The sequence below is a fragment of the Tiliqua scincoides genome, chromosome 7, assembly GCF_035046505.1.
Source record: "Tiliqua scincoides isolate rTilSci1 chromosome 7, rTilSci1.hap2, whole genome shotgun sequence".
NCBI lineage: Eukaryota > Metazoa > Chordata > Lepidosauria > Squamata > Scincidae > Tiliqua > Tiliqua scincoides.
Window position 1 is genome coordinate 77,421,713 of NC_089827.1, and position 19,624 is coordinate 77,441,336.

The window sequence follows — 19,624 nt, forward strand, 5'->3', positions numbered from 1 at the left end:
CAGAGAGAGCCACAGAGCACTGAAGCCCTTGCCCTTTAAAAATCTTAGTCTGCCTTCTGGCTATTTTATTTTTCAATGTCCCACATGCTGTCAGTAGGCATCTGGTGGGCCTCTGTGAGATATAGGAAGCTTGGCTAGATAGGCCTTTGGCCTGGTCCAGCAGGTCTCTTCTTATTTTCTTATGTTCACTGCCTGGAGGGTCGGTTTGCCTTGAAAAGAAAAAAAGAGGAAAAAAACTGAAAGCAGTTCATAGGAGGGTCGGTTTTGCTGTCTGAGCCAATGCGTTTTGTTTATTCTACAGGATTGTTACATTCCAGTTGCTGTTAGATCATTGGAATGTGTGTGTTGTTATAGGCCAGTCTTTCTCAAATGATAGGTCGTGACCCGCTTGGTGGGTCACAATCTGATATCCAGTGGGTCTCAGAATGCAGTCTGCTGCCATCTTAGAAGCTGGCGGAACCTTCCCACAGGCTTCGGAGCAGCTTGCAGGCAAAGGGAATGAGAGCAGCAGAGGTGGGGTGATTGCCGCCTCAAGGCACCAGTAGCCGTAAGAGGGAAGACTCCAGAGTGGCTTATGGGGAGGGGGGGAGAGCGGCTGGCAGGCAGGCAGGGGGCCACCCCCCCCCCAAGCACCAGTTGCTGTCGCCTGAACAGGAGGCTCCAGAGTGGCTTGTGGGCAGGCAGGCAGGCAAGCAAGAGGACGGGAGAGTGGCAGAGGCAGGGGGTTGCTGACCCAAAGCTTCCTCCACCTTCTGAGAGAAGAAGCCGTTTGGAGGGGGAGAAGCAGGAGAGCTGCCACCAGCACCCCAAAGTGACTGGAACTGCCTGACTGGGAGCTCGGATGAGTTTGGAGTTTGCCTTACTCATTGCTTCCCACCCTGCTCAGTAGCTACTCTTACTTTTGGGGGGGGGGGGGTAAGAATTTAGAAAGGGATGAGTTGGGCTACAATCCTATCCACATTTTCCTGGGAGTAAGCCCCATTGACTATAAGGGGACAAAGTATTTGGCTCTTGATCCATTACGGCAACCAGTAGTGTGGGACACATGCAGCTCTGAGCTGGGCAGCAGCAAGTATGCGGAGGCAATCTTCCTGCCAACAATTAAATAAGTACACAGATATCATGAATGATGCATTAAAATGCACCCCCCCCCCTTTAAAATAAAAGCAAGAAAGGAAGAAAATAAGAAGTAAGGTACTATTTCCTGGCCTCTATCTTTTTGTCTTTCTATCATTCCTCACCACACAATGGGAAAGCTCATGCAACAGAGAAAGCTGGAGAAAAGGAGATGCATTTTCTTGTGAAATTGGATCTCACATTGTGACTATTGGATCTCATATTGTCTAAAAAATAGCATCAATAAATATTATCTAACAGAGATGTAAAAAAATAGAAGGAGAAATAAATGCCCTGGCAGGATTTGCTTGGAAAGTTTTTTCTTTTCTCCTTCCTTCCAGTCTCCCCTTTTGAGATCAATGACATCTTACAAGCTTTACAAACTCTACTTACACAGAAGTGACTTCAGTTTCCAAGTGTAAATCTTACCATATCCACAAGGGACCAGAAATGGAAGGCACAAGCAGTTCCTCAGATTATACTACTTACTCCAAATGAGTGGAAAGATTTGTATTGGGGGTGCTATTGAGGGGTTATTAAGTGAATGCTGGTGGGAATTATTATTAACAGTATTTATATGCCACTTTTCAGCAAAAAATTTACTAACGCCTTATTGTAGCAGTTCTCAAACTTTTAGCACTGGGACCCACTTTTTAGAATGACAATCTGTCCAAGACCCACCAGAAGTGATGTCATGGTGGAAGTGACATCACCAGGCAAATTAAAATAAGTGTAAATAATTAAACTAAAACAAATAATTAAATAAGCAGAAGCCAGCCTTGTTCCACCAAGTGAATTTCCTCTGTAGGCTGCCTGCAATAACCCTCCCTCCAAAATCAGTAAGGTTTTCAGCCCTACCCACTGCCCAGTTCAATTTAAGAACTTCTGTTTAAACCAGATCACTGTCAGGATCCACCTGGCTTTGCAAGACTCAAAAAGTTCACCTTGTCAGCTGAAGCCTCTGTTTTGATCCTTTGGGGGGGTGGGGAGGCTGCCTTCTAGATCATTTGTTGAGCTCCAGTTCCATCAGATCAGGACCATTCAGGTGGCTTCACATTCCCCTTTGTCTAACCCAGGGGTGTCCAAATTTTTTGGTAGGCGGGCCACATCATCCCTCTGTGTTAGGGGCCAGGAAATAAAAGAATTAATTTACATTTCAATTTTGAATATGTTTACATAAATGAATATATTCGAGATGGAGCTTATGTCACTGAATGAAGGTCTTGCAATACCTCAAGGCCTATAAAAGACCGTGCACAAAGCATGGCCAACCATTCCTTCACTGCCACTGCTGCATCACACACATGAAACAGCAAGCAGTGGAGGGAGCTCTTGTCCCACAGCTCATGCAAGAGGTTGAACAGTCACCCTCATGCTGAGAGCAGTTGCGCTGGGCCAGCATGGGCTCTGGCAAGTCTCAAGAGGGACAGAAGCTCACTGGAGACTGGGGGATCCCCACAGGCCGGTTCAGAGTCCCTGAAGGCCGCAAGTGGCCCCCGGACCAGCGTTTGGGCACCCCTGGTCTAACCAGACCAGCAGCCAAGGCATGTTTGCTTACTTTTGAGTAAACGCAACCGTGAGGCTTAGTTTCGCTTTCCATAGGGCTCAATACATTCGTCTGCTTGGAGGGAGGCACTTCCTTCTCAGGTGTTTTTGGGGGTCGCATTCATTGGATTAGCACCATTCTGGTGTCATTGGATTCCTCTCAGCCTGCCCTTTCCGATGGACGAAGGCAAGGTCACCTACTAGCAAGTGAATGTGTGATATAGCTCATTTCACTTTCCATAGGGCTCCATGCATTTTTTGTTCTCCGGTCTTTGGGCCATAATTTTTGATAGAAAGGAGAGATTTCACTCTGGTTTTTCACATTACATTCTGCTGGAAATTCTGCATCCAAATGTATATAACATGACAGTTTTACTCCTAACCACTGTGATTTTAGCGTGACATCCCCCCAGTGTGCATTACCCCCCTGTGCAGCCTGCACCCCCACATCCCCCTAGCAATGCCACTGCCAGACAGCCACAGGAAAAGACACTGCTGGGGTGAGGAGGGCCAGTTACTCTCCCCTTGCTAAATAAAAGAGGAGCACCCACTTGAAAAAATGCTCTTAAAAAGTTTTTAAAAGTTAGCAGGGGTGAATAGGAACTTGGAATAGGAGGAGGGATTGGAGGTTCCCTCCAGCCATTTCCATTCCCTTTTCCCCACACATTGCATTACATTTTCTTTCAGCAACACCTCTCCCTCACCCTGTGCCCCCTGCCTGTCATGTCAGAGGCACTGTGGTCTCTGGAAGAGTTCCCAGCACACATTGCTGTCCTCTGTAGATTCTGAGCATGTTCTTATGCAGCTGCATAAGGGTACATGGGAGAACTGCTGTTATTCTCTGTGTGCACTTTTTTTTAGGACTCATGATGCTCTATCTCAAGTTCGAATTAAATTAATCACTCTGGTCCTCTTAGTTGGAATATTTTCTTTTGTCTCCTGCAGTTTATGAGTTTCTAGGTGAGAACGGTGATATCACTTCCTGCTTGATGACATCACTTCTGGCACTGGCATCACAAAGATGTCACTTCCTGCTAGATGATGTCACTTCCGGCCATGACATCACTTCCAGGTTAATGACATCACTTCCAGTGGGTCCCAAACAGATTGTCATTTTAAAAAGTGGGCCCCATGCTAAAAAACCTGAAAACCACTGTTATTGTTTCTGGGATTTTTGTTTTAAGAGCCACTTTGGAGGTGAAAAGCATGCCACCCTTTCCCCATGTCTGCATTATTTTCTAAACTAACAGACCACTTGGTTTTCTCTTTCTCCTCCTATTTCCCTTTTCCATCTAGGACTCCACTCAGGGGAACTCCATGTATCAGATCAGCATGATCCAGTACATAAAGCACAAATATCCAGAGCTGCAAGTTGTCGGTGGCAATGGTGAGTATCTGGGAAGCCTCCTTGGGCAGGAGCCATTCAAGTGCTTTTACATAAGAACATAAGAACAGTCCCACTGGATCAGGCCTTAGGCCCATCTAGTCCAGCTTCCTGTATCTCATAGCGGCCCACCAAATGCCCCAGGGAGCACACCAGATAACAAGAGACCTCATCCTGGTGCCCTTCCTTGCATCTGGCATTCTGACATAGCCCATTTCTAAAATCAGGAGGCTGCACAGACACCTCATGGCTTGTAGCCCATAATGGATTTTTCCTCCAGAAACTTGTCCAAACCTGTTTTGTGGTTTGTGGTCTGGAGCACTGGCTTACCTTGGAGAAGACAAGGAGAACAAGTGCCCTGGGCAGCCTTCCACTGGCCTGCAGGAGAAATCTTACAGCAACAGAGGTGGAGAGATTAAAGAGGGTGAAGCAAAATTGAAGTGAAATTCCCCCAAAAGTGCCCAGGGAGCTCCTTTCTTGGCTAACCGCTATATTATTATTATTATTATTATTATTATTATTATTATTATTATTATTAATAATAATAATAATAATAATAATAATATCATCATCATCATCATTATTAACAGTATTTATATACCACTTTTCAACAGAAAGTTCACAAAGCCGTTTATAGAGAAAATCAAACAACTAATGGCTCCCTGTTCCAAAAAGGCTCACAATCTAAAAAGATGCAAAAGAACGCCAGCAGAGGTGGTGCCTCTGTATCCTTGAGAGATCCATTCTTGGATCCCCTATGGATTCTGAAAACCATAGACAACTAAATTCGCGGGCCCACTGGGGCCCTGAACATGACTCAAACCTTGTTCTAGTTGTGTCCAGAGCCAGTCTGAGGCCCTTAGAGTCCATGCTTGAAAGTGGTATTCTAGGATCTAAAACCGGAAGTGCCCTTCTAGAATCTTTAGAGGCCATTCTGAGGTCCATAAAGGCTGTGTGCAAGCTCTACAGGCTTCAGAAGCATCTACGGAAGCAACCCACGTTGAACTATATCCTCAGATATAAAATCTGCAGATAAATAAACTCAACCTGTAGTTAACTTGTTGGCTAGATATTTCATAGGTGACCCTGTTTTTTATTGGATGCACAGTGGTGACAGCGTCCCAGGCCAAGAACCTCATCGATGCTGGTGTAGATGCATTGCGCGTGGGCTGTGGCATCTGTATCACGCAGGAAGGTAGGTCCCATGTGGGAGAACAGCTTGGTGGGGGCACTCCTGCTCTCGTTGGAGATTTGATCACTGCATAGTGTAAGCTTCAGCATCTGTGCTCAGACCTAGAGTGTGGCTTTAGAAATGAAAAGTAGTAATAGAGACTTCCTGTGCACTGCTTCTCAGAGACCACTATTAGTATGGTTGTTGTGTATGAAAGGATTAACTGCCAGGGGGAGATCCATAGAACAGCTGAGGAATTAAGAATGAGCCCAGTATTCAGGAGTCTAGGACAGGTGGGACTGATTACTGGGAAATTAGGGGGTGGAGTATAGGGGTATTTAAGTGGGGTTGTTTGTCTCACCACTGCTCCCTATTCAACTTCCTGATACACACAAACCCCTCTCGTGCCCCTCTCCCTGCATCCCGTTTGTCTCACCACTGCTCCCTATTCAACTTCCTGATACACACAAACCCCTCTCGTGCCCCTCCCTTTGACATCCGAAGCGGCGTGAAGCAGGGCTGTGTTCTTGCACCAACCTTGTTTGGGATCTTCTTCGCTGTCCTGCTGAAGCAGGCCTTTGGAACTACAACAGAAGGCATCTATCTCCGGACCAGATCAGATGGAAAGCTCTTCAACCTCTCCAGACTGAGAGCAAAGTCCAAAGTCCAGCTGAAATGTCTGCGTGACTTCCTCTTTGCCGACGATGCAGCTATCACTACCCACTCTGCCAAAGATCTCCAGCAGCTCATGGATCGTTTTAGCAAGGCCTGCCAAGATTTTGGACTGACAATCAGCCTGAAGAAAACACAGGTCATGGTTCAGGATGTGGTCTCACCTCCCTGCATTACAATCTCTGCACATGAAATGGAGGTTGTCCATGACTTTGTGTACCTTGGCTCAACGATCTCCGACACTCTTTCTCTCAATACCGAGCTAAACAAACGCATCGGTAAAGCAGCTACCACTTTTTCCAGACTCACAAAGAGAGTCTGGTCCAACAAGAAGCTGACGGAACATACCAAGATCCAGGTCTACAGAGCTTGCGTCCTGAGTACACTTCTGTACTGCAGCAAGTCATGGACTCTTCACTCACAACAGGAGAGGAAACTGAATGCTTTCCACATGCGCTGCCTCTGACGTATTCTCGGCATCACCTGGCAGGACAAAGTTCCAAACAACACAGTCCTGGAACGTGCTGGAATCCCTAGCATGTATGCACTACTGAAACAGAGACGCCTGCGTTGGCTCAGTCATGTCGTGAGAATGGATGATGGCCGGATCCCAAAGGATCTCCTCTATGGAGAACTCGTGCAAGGAAAGCGCCCTACAGGTAGACCACAGCTGCGATACAAGGACATCTGTAAGAGGAATCTGAAGGCCTTAGGGGTGGACCTCAACAGGTGGGAAACCCTGGCCTCTGAGCGGCCCGCTTGGAGGCAGGCTGTGCAGCATGGCCTTTCCCAGTTTGAAGAGACACTTGCCCAACAGACTGAGGCAAAGAAGGAAGGCCCATAGCCAGGGAGACAGACCAGGGACAGACTGCACTTGCTCCCGGTGTGGAAGGGATTGTCACTCTCAAATCGGCCTTTTCAGCCACACTAGACGCTGTGCCAGAACCACCATTCGGAGCACGATACCATAGTCTTTTGAGACTGAAGTTTGCCAGCAACAGTTGTGTACCTTTATAGACATTGTTGAAAAATTAGATTAGAAACATTAGATCAAATATCTACCTCAGAATGCCAGATCTAGGGGGATGCACAGGTTGTGTCTTGCTGTCTTGTTTGCTCTCTGAGGCATTCAGTGGGCCATGTGAGATACAGAAAGCTGGACTAGATGAGTCTTTGGCCTGATCCAGCAGAACTCTTCTTATGTTCTTATTATATAGAACATAATATAGTTCTATAGTTTCCTCATTATATGAAAGGACACACCTATGACAGTGAAAAGAGCAACAGGAAGCATTTCTCATTATATTTATGCAATTATTACAAATCTAATATCAAGACCCCATTCCAAGCAATCTGGATAAGGGATATTCAACCTGCATCAGAGCAGTGTGGTGCAAAGATAATTGAATTGACACTTTGATGGAGGTGCAGAATAAGAAACTGAGCATGGGTAAAAATGATAGCTGCAGATGCAGCAGTATAAGTCTAGTATAAGTATACTTATAAGGGTGTTTCTTTAAAGCAGAATTCATGATGACCTTTTCCTTGTATGCTTGGTCACTCTCTCTTTCTTGCTCAGTGATGGCATGTGGTCGCCCTCAAGGCACTGCAGTATACAAGGTAGCAGAGTATGCCCGCAGGTTTGCTGTTCCTGTGATCGCAGATGACGGCATCCAGACCATGGGCCATGTGGTCAAGGCCCTCTCCTTGGGAGCCTCCACAGGTGAGCTGGATTGTGTGTCACCAGCCAGGTGAGCTTCCTCCCCTGTGGAGGCAGAAAATGAGGAAGAACATTCCAAGTGGTGCAGCTTGGTTGTGAGTTGGTTAAGACTATTGATAGTGTCTAGGCTGACATTGTGTCTTTCAACCAAGTTTAGTACAGATTTTGTAGGTTTTTCTTTTAATAAGCAGCATATGTTTTCTGTATACATTCTGGTCTGAAACATCCAGCTTTTTGCATTTTCATTTATTTTCACATATTGGATTATGATACTCCCTGCCCCCCAAAATCTGGCATCCCTACACTAGGGCTCTTGCATTCCTGCACAGTGTTAAACCACAGAAAGTGTAGATGTGCATAGCCTCTGGTTTATACCTCTTCAGTGACTGTGATTTGTAACGCTCTCATTTGTACCTCCCTTGCAGTTATGATGGGCTCTCTGTTAGCCACCACCACAGAGGCTCCAGGTGAGTACTTTTTCTCTGATGGAGTGCAGCTGAAGAAGTACCATGGGATGGGCTCACTTGAAACAGTGGAGAAGAACAGCATCAGTCAGAAGCACTACTTCAGGTATGCAGGGAAGTAGGTGGGGAAGGGACTGAGTGCACATGCCTGAAATGGGAGCAGGGCTGATAGAAGTGATGGCTTGGAGGGAGTTGGATGTGGAACCAATGCAAGGTAAATAGTAGTAAAAGTCAGCTAGATGTGGAACAAAAATATCTTCTTAAGACTAGGAAAGAAATTCTGTATCAGATATTGGGAGGGGGAGTCCTGGCAACACAGACTGAGCAACTTGTTGACTTTTGACTTTGTGTGAGGTTTTCATATGCTTGATAGGGTCAGGATGCCCACAGGCCATGTGCAGTTAATGGAGGAATATTGCTAAAAGCCCATGAAAATGGAGGCTTATAGTCTCCTGCGACAGACATAGCTTATGGAGATGGACATCTTTGGTCTTCAACTAGTACCTAACTATACAGGTAGAGGGCAGGTGTGTGGGAGAATGGGAGTGCTTGCCATGAGGTTTGCAGTGAGATGGTTGAAGACTGGCTTATTTGAGCAAAAATAAATCCTTGCTGAAATAGAACAGAGGAACTACATCCGGTCCAGCACTCTTTCCTTCACTAGCCCTTCAGCTGCCTCTGGGAATCCACCAACTTGAGAGGGAGGACAGACTTGGACTAGAAACACCAGCTTACTCTACAATCTCTTCTTGGCCTGCAGTGAGGGGAACAAAGTGAAGGTGGCACAAGGCGTCTCAGGCTCCATCCAGGACAAGGGCTCCATCCAGAAGTTTGTGCCCTACCTGATTGCTGGCATTCAGCATGGCTGCCAGGACATTGGTGCAAAAAGCCTCTCCATCCTGCGGTGAGTAGGTCTGTGAGGATCAGCACTGTTGCTGTTGCTGTTGCCAAGGGGTGTTGGCTACCCTCCCATCACTTTCTGGAGAGAGGGTATGACCTGGGCATATCTTGCAGGCAGCCTCAGAGTGGCAAATGGATTGGACACCTGCAGACATGGCATGCAGGTTGTTTTCCTTATCTGGTGCAGTTGGAGCCAAGTTACTTTTGGATCAGCTGTGGCTGACCACAGAAATCAGGAAGGTTGTTATGGCAAACATAGGATCTCACTCTGAATGAGACTAGCTCAGATGCTGCTGGAATGTTTGCAGGCCAGAGCATGGAGACATAGCCATCCTTTTTGGATCACAAGAGGGCAGCCCTATGAAATCAGATCTCTAGGGAGGGTCCATCATCCTGTTTCTAACAGTGGCCCATGCAGATTCCCCAGATGGGAAGCCCACAAGCCAGAAATACAAAGGCAGCATCCTTCTCTTACTGTTATTTCCAGGAGATTTACAGTGATAGACTGACCTATCATTATAACTTCCTTGAATGTGGCTAATCCTCATTATAAATTAAATGCCACGCCTGTCCTATGGCAACATATTCCATAAGTCTCTTATGCATTGCATGAAGGAGCTTTTAATAGCTAGTGTTCTGAGGTAGACTTATTCTGGACATGGTGGTTCTGATTTGGCTGTCATGGATAGAAGCAACCAGTAATCCTTTTTAAATTTTCTTTCTTAGAAAAAGTCATCCAACTCCTTCTTTGTTTGCATTTACACCCTGCCAACTGACTTTAAGCAGAAACTCCAAATGGGTTGCAGTCACTTTAAAATGCTATAAAATAAATGATAAAATATCAATAAAGCAGACACTGGAGTGTTACTAAAGTCATGCAAGAGCCTAAAGATTACATTGGAGTTTGGAGCACTAAGAGTTTCAGTTAAAATTTTGGATGGGTGGTTGCTGGGAGGGGGGGCAGCAAGGGAAAGGAGACCATGGCCCATCTGCTGAGGGAAAGGCCCTAAGTCCCTTTTCTGTTTTCTTTTGCCAGATCCATGATGTACTCTGGCGAACTGAAGTTTGAGAAGCGAACAATGTCAGCTCAGATTGAAGGTGGCATTCATAGTATCCATTCGTAAGTTTACTGTCAACTTTTGATGGCTTATTCCAGGGGTGTCCAAAGTTTTTGGCAGGAGGGCCGCATCATCTCTCTGCCATTGTGTCAGGGGCCAGGGGGAAAAGAATTAATTTACATTTAAAATTTGAATAAATTTACATAGATTTACATAAATGAATATATTAAAGATGAACTTATATGAATGAATGGTCTTGCTATAGCTCAAGGCCTATATAAGGCCTTGCACAAAGCAAGGCTGGCCTTTTCTTTGCTGCCGCTACTGCATCACAGATGTGCAATAGCAAGCAGTGGAGGAAGCCCTCATCCCACAGCTCACATGAGAGGTCAAACAGTCGCCTTCATGGCTGAGAGCAGTTGCGTCAGGCCAGTGTGGGCTCCAGCAAGTCTCTGGAGGGCCAGAGGCTCATTGGAGATTGGGGTCTCCCTGAGGTCTGCATTGGGAGTCCTCAAGGGCTGCAAGTGGCCCCAGGGCTGGGGTTTGGGCACCCTGGCTTATTTCTTCCTGCTTTCTGAGGTGCTTGCACCCTCCCACACATGTTTCCTACTCTCAAGCCTTCCTCCTATCTTAGCCCAACCCAAGACCTACTTATCCACGTATTCAGTCTGTGGCGTTCACCTACCACCTCTAGGATATGCTCTCTGTTTTAACTGTGTTTGGCAATTCCTTCTTAATTTTTAAAGCACATACTCTGATCTATGATTGTCTGAGAAAATTGTTTCCAACCTATTCTGTCCATTTCTGATTGTTCAGGATCCCTCCTAGAATGCTTCTACATCCTGTACAAAAATGGTTCTGTCAAAGCTCTTGCCTCCTTTCCGCCCAAAGATGTGCAGTTCTGAGTTAAAAAATGAGTAGTTTCTTTTTATTGGAGAGGTCTCTAAAAAATTTCCCCTCACTAAAGTGAGGTTTTCAGCCTGGGGGGGGGGGAGGCTGATATTAAGCACACTCTCCTTTTGTTTGATATGCTCTGAAGCATTCCAAGGCATTTCTTTCTGTTTACTGATGATTTTGGGCATGTGGAGTTGTGTGGGACACATGTGTTTTCATTTGAGGGGAGGAAATTAGGCATTTTTCTTGGCACTGTTGCTTATATACAGTCCACTATATGGCAGGGTGATTCCCTTGCTCTCTGGATAATGATGAAGATAGCAGAGCAAAAGAAGCCTTACATGGGAGCAAATGCCACTGAAAATGTTAGGAGTACATTTGCAAAGCCACCTCCCTATGAGACATATCCTAGGTCCATCCTGCATGGTATTGTCTGCCTAACAGCTGCTCTTTGGTACTTCAGATGGAGAGGCTTCCAGGGGCAGAGCATTGATTTGCATGCAGAACAAACCTCTCCAAAATGCCATGAGGGAGCGGGTAGCTCTTAATTCCCCTGGTAGGGAGTTCCATAATTGTGGTGCCACTACCAAGAAGGTTCACCCCTGTGCCACCATCACCCTAACTTGGGAGAAAGGCTGCACTTGCAGGAAAGCCCTCTCAGATGACCTAAGAGAGCGGGCCAGAATATATGGGAGAAGGCAGTCCCTCAGATAACCTGGCCACAAAACGTGAAGGGTTTTAAAGATCAATACCAGCACCTTGAATTTGGACCAGAAATGAGTGGGCAACCAGTGCAGTAGCCGAAGCAGCAATCTCACAGAATCAAACCACCTATCTTCAGTGACCACCCGCATTCTGCACTAGTTGCAGCTTCCAAACTGTCTTCAAGGGCAGCCCCACATAGAGCACATTACTGTAATCCAGTTTTGATGTCACTAGGGCATGGATCACTGCGGTCAGGTTCAGCAACTCAAGTATGGCCACAGCTGGCACACCAGCAGGAGCTGGGCAAACATACTCCTGGCCACTGCTGCCACCTGACTCTCCAGGGAAAGCTGTGAATTCAGGAGCACTCCCAAACTGCGCACCTGTTCCTTCAGGGAGAGTGTGATCCATTCAGAGCAGATGACTTTCCTGCAAGTGCCTGCATCGAGAATTTTGTGACCAGAAGGATCTCTATCTTTTCTGGATTCAATCTCAACCTACTGGCCCTCATCCAGACCCCAATCACCTCCAGACATGGAAAGAGATGGTAAGGAGAGGTAGAGCTGTTTGTCATCAGCATATTGGTGACATCTGATGCCATATCCCTTGATGATCTCCCTCAGCAGTTTCATGTAGATGTTAAAAAGCTTGAGGGACAGAATAGTATTAGTATTGGCAACCTTCAGTCTCGAGAGACTCTGGTATCACGCTCTGAAAGGTGGTTCTGGCACAGCGTCTAGTGTGGCTGAAAAGGCCAATTCGGGAGTGACAATCCCTTCCACACTGGGAGCAAGTGCAGTCTGTCCCTGGTCTGTCTCCCTGGCTATGGGCCTTGCTTCTTTGCCTCTTAGCCTCAGACTGTTGCCCAAGTGTCTCTTCAAACTGGGAAAGGCCATGCTGCACAGCCTGCCTCCAAGCGGGCCGCTCAGAGGCCAGGGTTTCCCACTTGTTGAGGTCCATTCCTAAGGCCTTCCGATCCCTCTTGCAGATGTCCTTGTATCGCAGTTGTGGTCTACCTGTAGGGCGCTTTCCTTGCACGAGTTCTCCATAGAGGAGATCCTTTGGGATCCGGCCATCATCCATTCTCACGACATGACCGAGCCAACGCAGGCGTCTCTGTTTCAGCAATGCATACATGCTAGGGATTCCAGCACGTTCCAGGACTGTGTTGTTTGGAACTTTGTCCTGCCAGGTGATGCCGAGACAGAATGGAATCTATGTAAAGGCCAAAGAGCTGGACAGGAGTTCTAGCATCACTATCTGAGATCTGTCAACCAAGAAAGAACGGAAACATGGCAAAGCAGGGCTCCCAATCCCCAGCTTGTTGAGCCGACCCAGAAGGATATCATGGTTCATGGTATTGAAAGCCACTGAGAGGTCCAGCAGAACCAACAGGAATGCACTCCGCAGTCGAGTCCTTGGTGAAGATCATCCAACAGGGTGACAAGGCTGTCTCTGTCCCAAGGTCTGCCTGAAGCCAGATTCGAAGGGGTTCAGATAATCCATCTCATGGGATTATCTGGACACACAGGACCTCCTGGAGCTGAGATGCCACCACCTGCTCAATCACCTTACCCACGAAAGGGGGTTAGTAGTTGTTTAGGTTGGTGGAGTCAAGATGGATATTTTCAGGAGGGGACACACAATTGTGTTCTTTAGGATGCTAAGCATCACTCCCTCCTGCAAAGATGAATTTAGAATGTGTTTCACCCAATTGGCCAGACCAGCCCTGGCATATAGAAATAGCCATGATGGGCAAAGTCAAGCAGGCACAATAATGGTCTCAAATTCCAGAGGACTTGTGATTATCGGGGGGGAGGGGTGTTAGTCCTGTCCATGCACTCACCCTTCCTACTGTTCTTTGCTGCTTTACAAGCCAATCTTGGTAGAACTGCCACCACCCTGTATCAACCAGCATCCCAGGCCAGGGAAACTGGGATCCTCCAGGCTTTGCTCTTGAAGGCACAGGACTCCCTTCTGCTTTGAAACTTGGCCCTCAAGACTCTAAACTGCAGTGTACATTACTTAGTTGCTTCCTTAGTGGCTAGGAGAATTCTGGACTTGTATTCCAAGGACACAATAACACAGCCATGTAAAACATACAGGTCCAGCCTATTTATACACAGATTTTTTATACACTGATTTGACTGAACACGAATGGCCCCTGCAAATGAGAAGGAATGTGCTGATCCCTGGAGAAAGGGAAAAGTGCATCCCTTTAAAATCAGTTTTAAAAACTGAACAGTCCTTTAACAATAGCCTCGTTAGTAAGAGAGAGAGAGAGAGAGAGAGAGAGAGAGCAGCCGGCTGACAATCCATCAATCCTTCTCTCTCCAGGCAACCCCTCCCTTCCCCCTGTGAAGAAAGGTGATAATTTTGCATTGGTGAAGGGAGGTGCTACAGGTAAGCTCTCAGCTCTTTGTAAGCTCTTGGAGAAGGACTGACTGATGAATTGTCGTCCTAATGACTCTATCTTAACAGCACAAAGGTCAGCAAGGCTGTTTTTAAATCACTGGAGCAAAGAAACTTTGTTTTTTAAATTGATTTGCTATAGTTCGGTTTTTGCCATCCACTCATGCCATTCATGAGTGCTTAGAACCCACGCAAATAATTAGCCTCAACCTGCATTTTAGTTTATTAAGAGAACAATGTTACACAGTAAATTTAGTGCAACAGTTGCAAGGGTACAGACAGATGTATTTCATAGATAAGTTTAAAACGGGCGCCCAACCCCTGGCTTGGGGGCCATTCGTAGTCCTTGGGGACCCCCAGTCAAACCCATGGGGAACCCCCAGTCTCCAGTGAGCATTTGGCCCTCCAGAGACTTGCTGGAGCCCATGCTGGCCCAATGCATCTGCTCTCAGCGTGAGGGCAACTATTCAGCCTCCCAAGTGAGCTGCAGGCTGAGGGCTCCCTCCACTGCTCGCTGTTTCACGTCTATGATGAGGCAGCAGAAAGGCCAGTCTTGCTTTGTGCAAGGCCTTTTATAGGCCTTGACATATTGCAAGACCTCCATTTATTCATTTGTTCCATCTCTAACATAATACATTTATATTATGTAAATTTATTCAAATTTTAAATGAAAATTAATTCTTTTTTCCCCAGCCACCACCACAGTGTCAGAGAGATGATGTGGCTGTCCTGCCAAAAAGTTTGGACACCCCTGGTTTAAAATAGCAAAACTAAACTAGCTTCCTATTCTTAACTACTTAACTATTTCCCACCTGAGTCAGAAGAGTATTGAAACACAAGTGGCTCCCATCATGGGCTACTGATGAGGCCAGTAGCCCATGATGGACAAAGGAACCAGGTCAAGAGCAGCAGGTCAGGCTGCACCTCAGACTCTCCGCCTGGAGGGGAACAAACCCTGGGGTTTACCTATATCCTTTTATGCTAATAGTTAATGAGCTGACCAAATAATTACTATACTAACCAACCAGGTTGCTTGATGACTAGAAACTTCTAGAAGAAGGCTAGTTGCTAATGCTCTTAATTCTTCCCCTCCCCATCTTCAAACACATAGCTGTGGTAATCATTTTCTGATAAGAGTTTCTTCACCTGTGAAGGTACTTTACTCTTCAATTGGTCCTCCTTGATTACCCATCCACCCTGGTCACTGAAGGCAGATAATACATTCCTTTCTAATTGCATACTTTCTCACTGGTCCAACTAACAACTTGATACAGACTTGCGCTGTTCATAACAGGACCCTTTGTACATCCTCAGGCTGTAACAGTTGAAAAGAATCATAATGATGGCTGATATCATAGGGACAATCTTCTGGATATATTCTGGATAGCTTCTGGAACTGTAAAGAGTCCAAGTCATGATGAATATAAGTGCCTTGAAAACTCATCACAGTGGGCAAATGATTTGTCCAACTTATTCACCAAAGAGACTGAGTGGAGCAGATCACAAAGGACTAGAAAAAGCTCTGCTGGATGGCTCCTTGCAGATGAAAACATAAGAAGAGACCTGCTGGATCCATCTAGTCCATGGTCCATCTAGTCCAGCTTCCTGTATCTCACAGCAACCCACCAAGTGCTTCAGGAGCACACAAAAGACCACAAGATATTTGCATCTCACTGCTTCCTCCCTGCATCTAGCATTCTATTTATGCTCACACATCCCCCAGCAAAGACACAGTGGCGTAGCTAATGAATACGTAGCCCAGTGCAGAGCTAAAAGTGATGCCCCAGAAGTGATGTCACAACTGGAAGTGACATCACCTCTGGGCTTTTTAAAAAGTGCAGATTGGGGGGAAACCTGCCCTCTCCCCCCAGCAGCTCACCACCCAATTGATCTGCCAGCTCCCACCAGCCAGTGGCATAGCTAAGGCGTCTATCTGCAACCTGGGATAAAAGAAGATTTTGTAGCCCCCCCTCCATGACAAAATCAAGTTTAATTAAGTAAAGAAATAAAAAGTGTGCCCCTTTTTGGTTAGAGACACTATACCGGGAGGAAGAGGGATGGTTATTTTCTCCCTGCTAAATATAAGAGAAGCACCACTTCAAAAAGTGCCTCTTTACAAGTTAGCAGGAGTAACTATATTATGGTACATGGAAATGAGAACAGATTCATATTAACATTGATTCCATGCTGTATGATAGCAACATCTCATTGGCTCTCAGAACAATCAGTCTTATAGTCAGTTTTGAGTTAAAGAAATCCACTTTTTATTCCTTAAGGAAGTTGTACTTTCATTTTCAGATTTATTTTCCATAACTTTTGCTAGAAAACTGATATATTAATTTGGTTTGTTTCATTGTATTCTGCATTAAATTACCTTTCCAATGATATATAACATGATGGTATTATTCATACATACCAAGATTCTCACAATTTTGGCCACTAGTGTCAAGTTCAGCTTGCTGCCCCCCTAAAGGTTGTTGCCTGGTGGGACTGCTACCCCCTGCACCCCCCTTAGCTACACCACTGCAAAGACACCAGATTGCAGTAAGGTTTAACTTGTGCTACTTTTTTAAACACTGTGACCAATTCTTAATGCATAAAACCCACTGAATATGCCTTCCCTCCCTCACCAGTGTGGGACAGGCATCCACAGCCAGTTCAGATGACAGAAAAAAATTCCTTCCCAGCCCTCATAATGAGCAACCAGCTAATCTCAAACTGTACATACCCATCATGGCTTGTAACCTGTGATGGAGTTTCCTCCAGAAATCTGTCCAATTCCATATTAAAGGCATCTAGGGTGGATGCCATCACCACATCCTGTGGCAGGGAGTTCCACAGACTGATCACACGCTGGGTAAAGAAATATTTTCTTTTGTCTTTCCTAACTCTCCCAACACTCAGTTTTAGTGGATGTCCCCTAAATGCAATGGAGGCAGAGAAAGAAACTGTATTTGCTGCCATCACTGCCCTACAATGGACTCTAGTCCATTTTTGGTCAGACTTATCTCAGATTTTCCTCCATTGTCGCTCTAGACATCAGCCAAGTCATTTCATTGCCCGCAGCTTCTGCCCTGTCTTGAGATGATAACATCAGGCCAGTTTAGGAACAACTGCACCCTCCTTCTTGAAACACACAGCTGAAGTCAATTTGCAGTTAGTGGCCTAGATCTCTTGAAGATTTTGTTACAGCCTTATAACTGGCATACTGGGGGTCCAAAATATTTCACAGTCCAGAGATCAGCTGCTGGCCATTTCCTTTAGCAACCCTTCATGGGGTATCCCAACCTTATGTTTTCTTCATAATGTGGGAATGAGGAGGTACAGTGATCCCTGTAAGGTGTCCATGCTGCTGTATAGACTACTTCTGCTCCATGGCATCTCGACTGTGTGGAAAAAAATCATTTTAAACTACTAGGGGGAGCTAGATGTAGCAGTAGACAGGGAAAGTGTTAAGTTCCCCTTCTACTGCCTCCATCAAACTGCACTGCTGTGCAGCTCAAAGACAATTGTCATGTAGCTCAAAGCTTGGCAACCCAGACATTTGATGATGTCACATGATGTCATCACCAAGTTCCATTCAACCAGAGAAGAGGTTTGCACAGCAGCATGAAACACATGTTGGGTCTGTGACCATAAATAAAGAATGATGATGATGAACCACTTACAAGGAACTTCTCCCCCTCCACAATCCTACATTATGAGGAAAACATAAGGTTGGAAATCCCGTCCTATATGTCTTGGGAACACAAGGGTTGGATCTCTGACCAGCCCTCAGCCCTGCTTGCACTCCCTGCCGTGTTCTCTACCCCCAGTTGCCTTCGAGATATGAATCTGGGTGTGAATCTGCACATTTTTAACCTTTAAGTTAGAAATCCCTTAAATAAATTCATACAAGCATAGTGAAAGTCAGGTCCACAACCTTTCAGTAAGAAAGCCTTGTTTCTTAGTAAGCAAAAGTCAACATCCAGGAGCTTATTTATAAGAACAATTAAATATCAAAAGCTAATTGAATTTTCCATTGTTTTCTTGTGAGAGTGACTGTAAGGGACATAAGAAGTGCCCTGCTGGATCAGGCTACAGGCCCACCTAATCCAGCTTCCTGTATCTCACAGTGGCCTCAAGAGACCTGCAATCTCTTACACCTGGCATTCAGAGAGAGCCTACGTCTAAAACTAGAAGGTTACACATACCCATCATGGCTTGTGATGGATTTTTCTACCAGAAATTTGTCCAATCTTTTAAGGCATTTTGGCCAGATGCCATCACCACATCCCAGGAGTCCTGGGATGTTCCACAGATTAATTATATTCTAGGTAAATAAATATTTTCTTTTGTCTGTCCTAACTCTCCCAATACTCAATTTTAGTGGCTGTCCCCTGGTTCTGGTGTTGTGTGAGAAGGAAAACAACATCCCCCTATCCACTTTACCTATTTTATATTTTGTATGTCTCAATCATGTCTGTCATGAATATGTACAGTTCAGGCCTAGTAGCATTGCAAGGCCTGAACCAAGTAACCCAGTAACACAGAAGGGGCTTCAGTCCTAGCTGCTAAGAATTTACAATTCAATGGAAGGTGATTATGTAGCACCTAGGCAGCCAGAAAGACACCCATCAAGGATGGAATGCAGGTAGATCTCCAGGGGGGAGGGAAGAGCTGAGAGGGCGAGCTTCCAGCCCCACTTCCGGAGGACAGGGTCTTTGTTCCTTGTCTCGGGGTGAGAGAGGTGGTGGGTGCACATCCTGCCCCACCAGGACCATGTAGCCATAGGTAACTGGCCTGAGGATCTACAAAAGAAGCTGACCCAGGTGAGGGTTAGAGAATAATAGAGTTAGCCAGTTAGCTTTGTTGTTTTATGCTGATATGTTTCCTAGAAGTTTTTTATGCCTCTAGCATTTGCTGCCTTTTGTAACTTTTTGTAACCCTATGTATTTAATAAAGTAGAAAATCTTTTTACCATGTTGGTTCATTGTCTGTTGGGGACAAAGGTTCAGAATCCTGCCTAGCCGTTCAGCAAGCTACCAAAAATCCTCATTGTGGACTAGTAACTTGAGGACTGAGACTTTAAGTAAAGAAAGTGCTCAGTGCCTACAAGGGATACAGTTAAGCCTAAAGGGTCTTGGTTTTCCTGGACTGAGGCACTGGCTCTTACAGGGTGGTGGCAGTACTACCTAACAGGGATCTTTGAGGTCTCTAGGGTTTAGAACCAACAACTCTGAGCACCCAAAACCCTGGGAGTGAGACCCAAGTGTACGACAATGTCCCCCTCCTTTTTCTCTAGACTGAAGAGCCCCAAATGCTGTAGCCTTTCCTCATAAGGGAGGTGCCTGAGCCCAGTCATCATTTTGGTTGCTCTCTTCTCCACCTTTCCCATTTCCATTATATCTTTTTTGAGATGTGGCAACCAGAACGCAATACTCCAGGTGTGGCCATACCATTGATTTCAGCAACAGCATTATGATATTAGCTGTTTTATTCTCAGTCCATTTTATAATGATGGAATGGGCCTTCTTCGCAGCTGCTGAACATTGGGTTGACACTTTTATCAAGCACCCAAGATCTCTTTCCTGATCCATCCCA

The 19,624-nt window shown here is 45.7% G+C and overlaps 1 protein-coding gene across 10 annotated transcripts in view; it reads left to right on the forward strand.

Moving 5' to 3' along the window:
* Window positions 1-19,624, forward strand: part of IMPDH1 (inosine monophosphate dehydrogenase 1) — a 50,703-nt gene that overhangs the window by 26,713 nt on the left and 4,366 nt on the right. For 4 of the 10 annotated variants that reach the window (XM_066633353.1, XM_066633351.1, XM_066633352.1 and 1 more), the window contains 6 exons: window positions 3,958-4,048; window positions 5,154-5,240; window positions 7,468-7,611; window positions 8,034-8,178; window positions 8,833-8,976; window positions 10,009-10,070. In XM_066633353.1, coding sequence (XP_066489450.1) covers window positions 3,958-4,048; window positions 5,154-5,240; window positions 7,468-7,611; window positions 8,034-8,178; window positions 8,833-8,976; window positions 10,009-10,070 — 673 coding nt within the window. Of the gene's footprint in view, window positions 1-3,957; window positions 4,049-5,153; window positions 5,241-7,467; window positions 7,612-8,033; window positions 8,179-8,736; window positions 8,977-10,008; window positions 10,093-15,355; window positions 16,353-19,624 lie in introns of those variants that run through there. The other 6 variants (XM_066633354.1, XM_066633355.1, XM_066633356.1 and 3 more) reach the window with 4 other exon arrangements.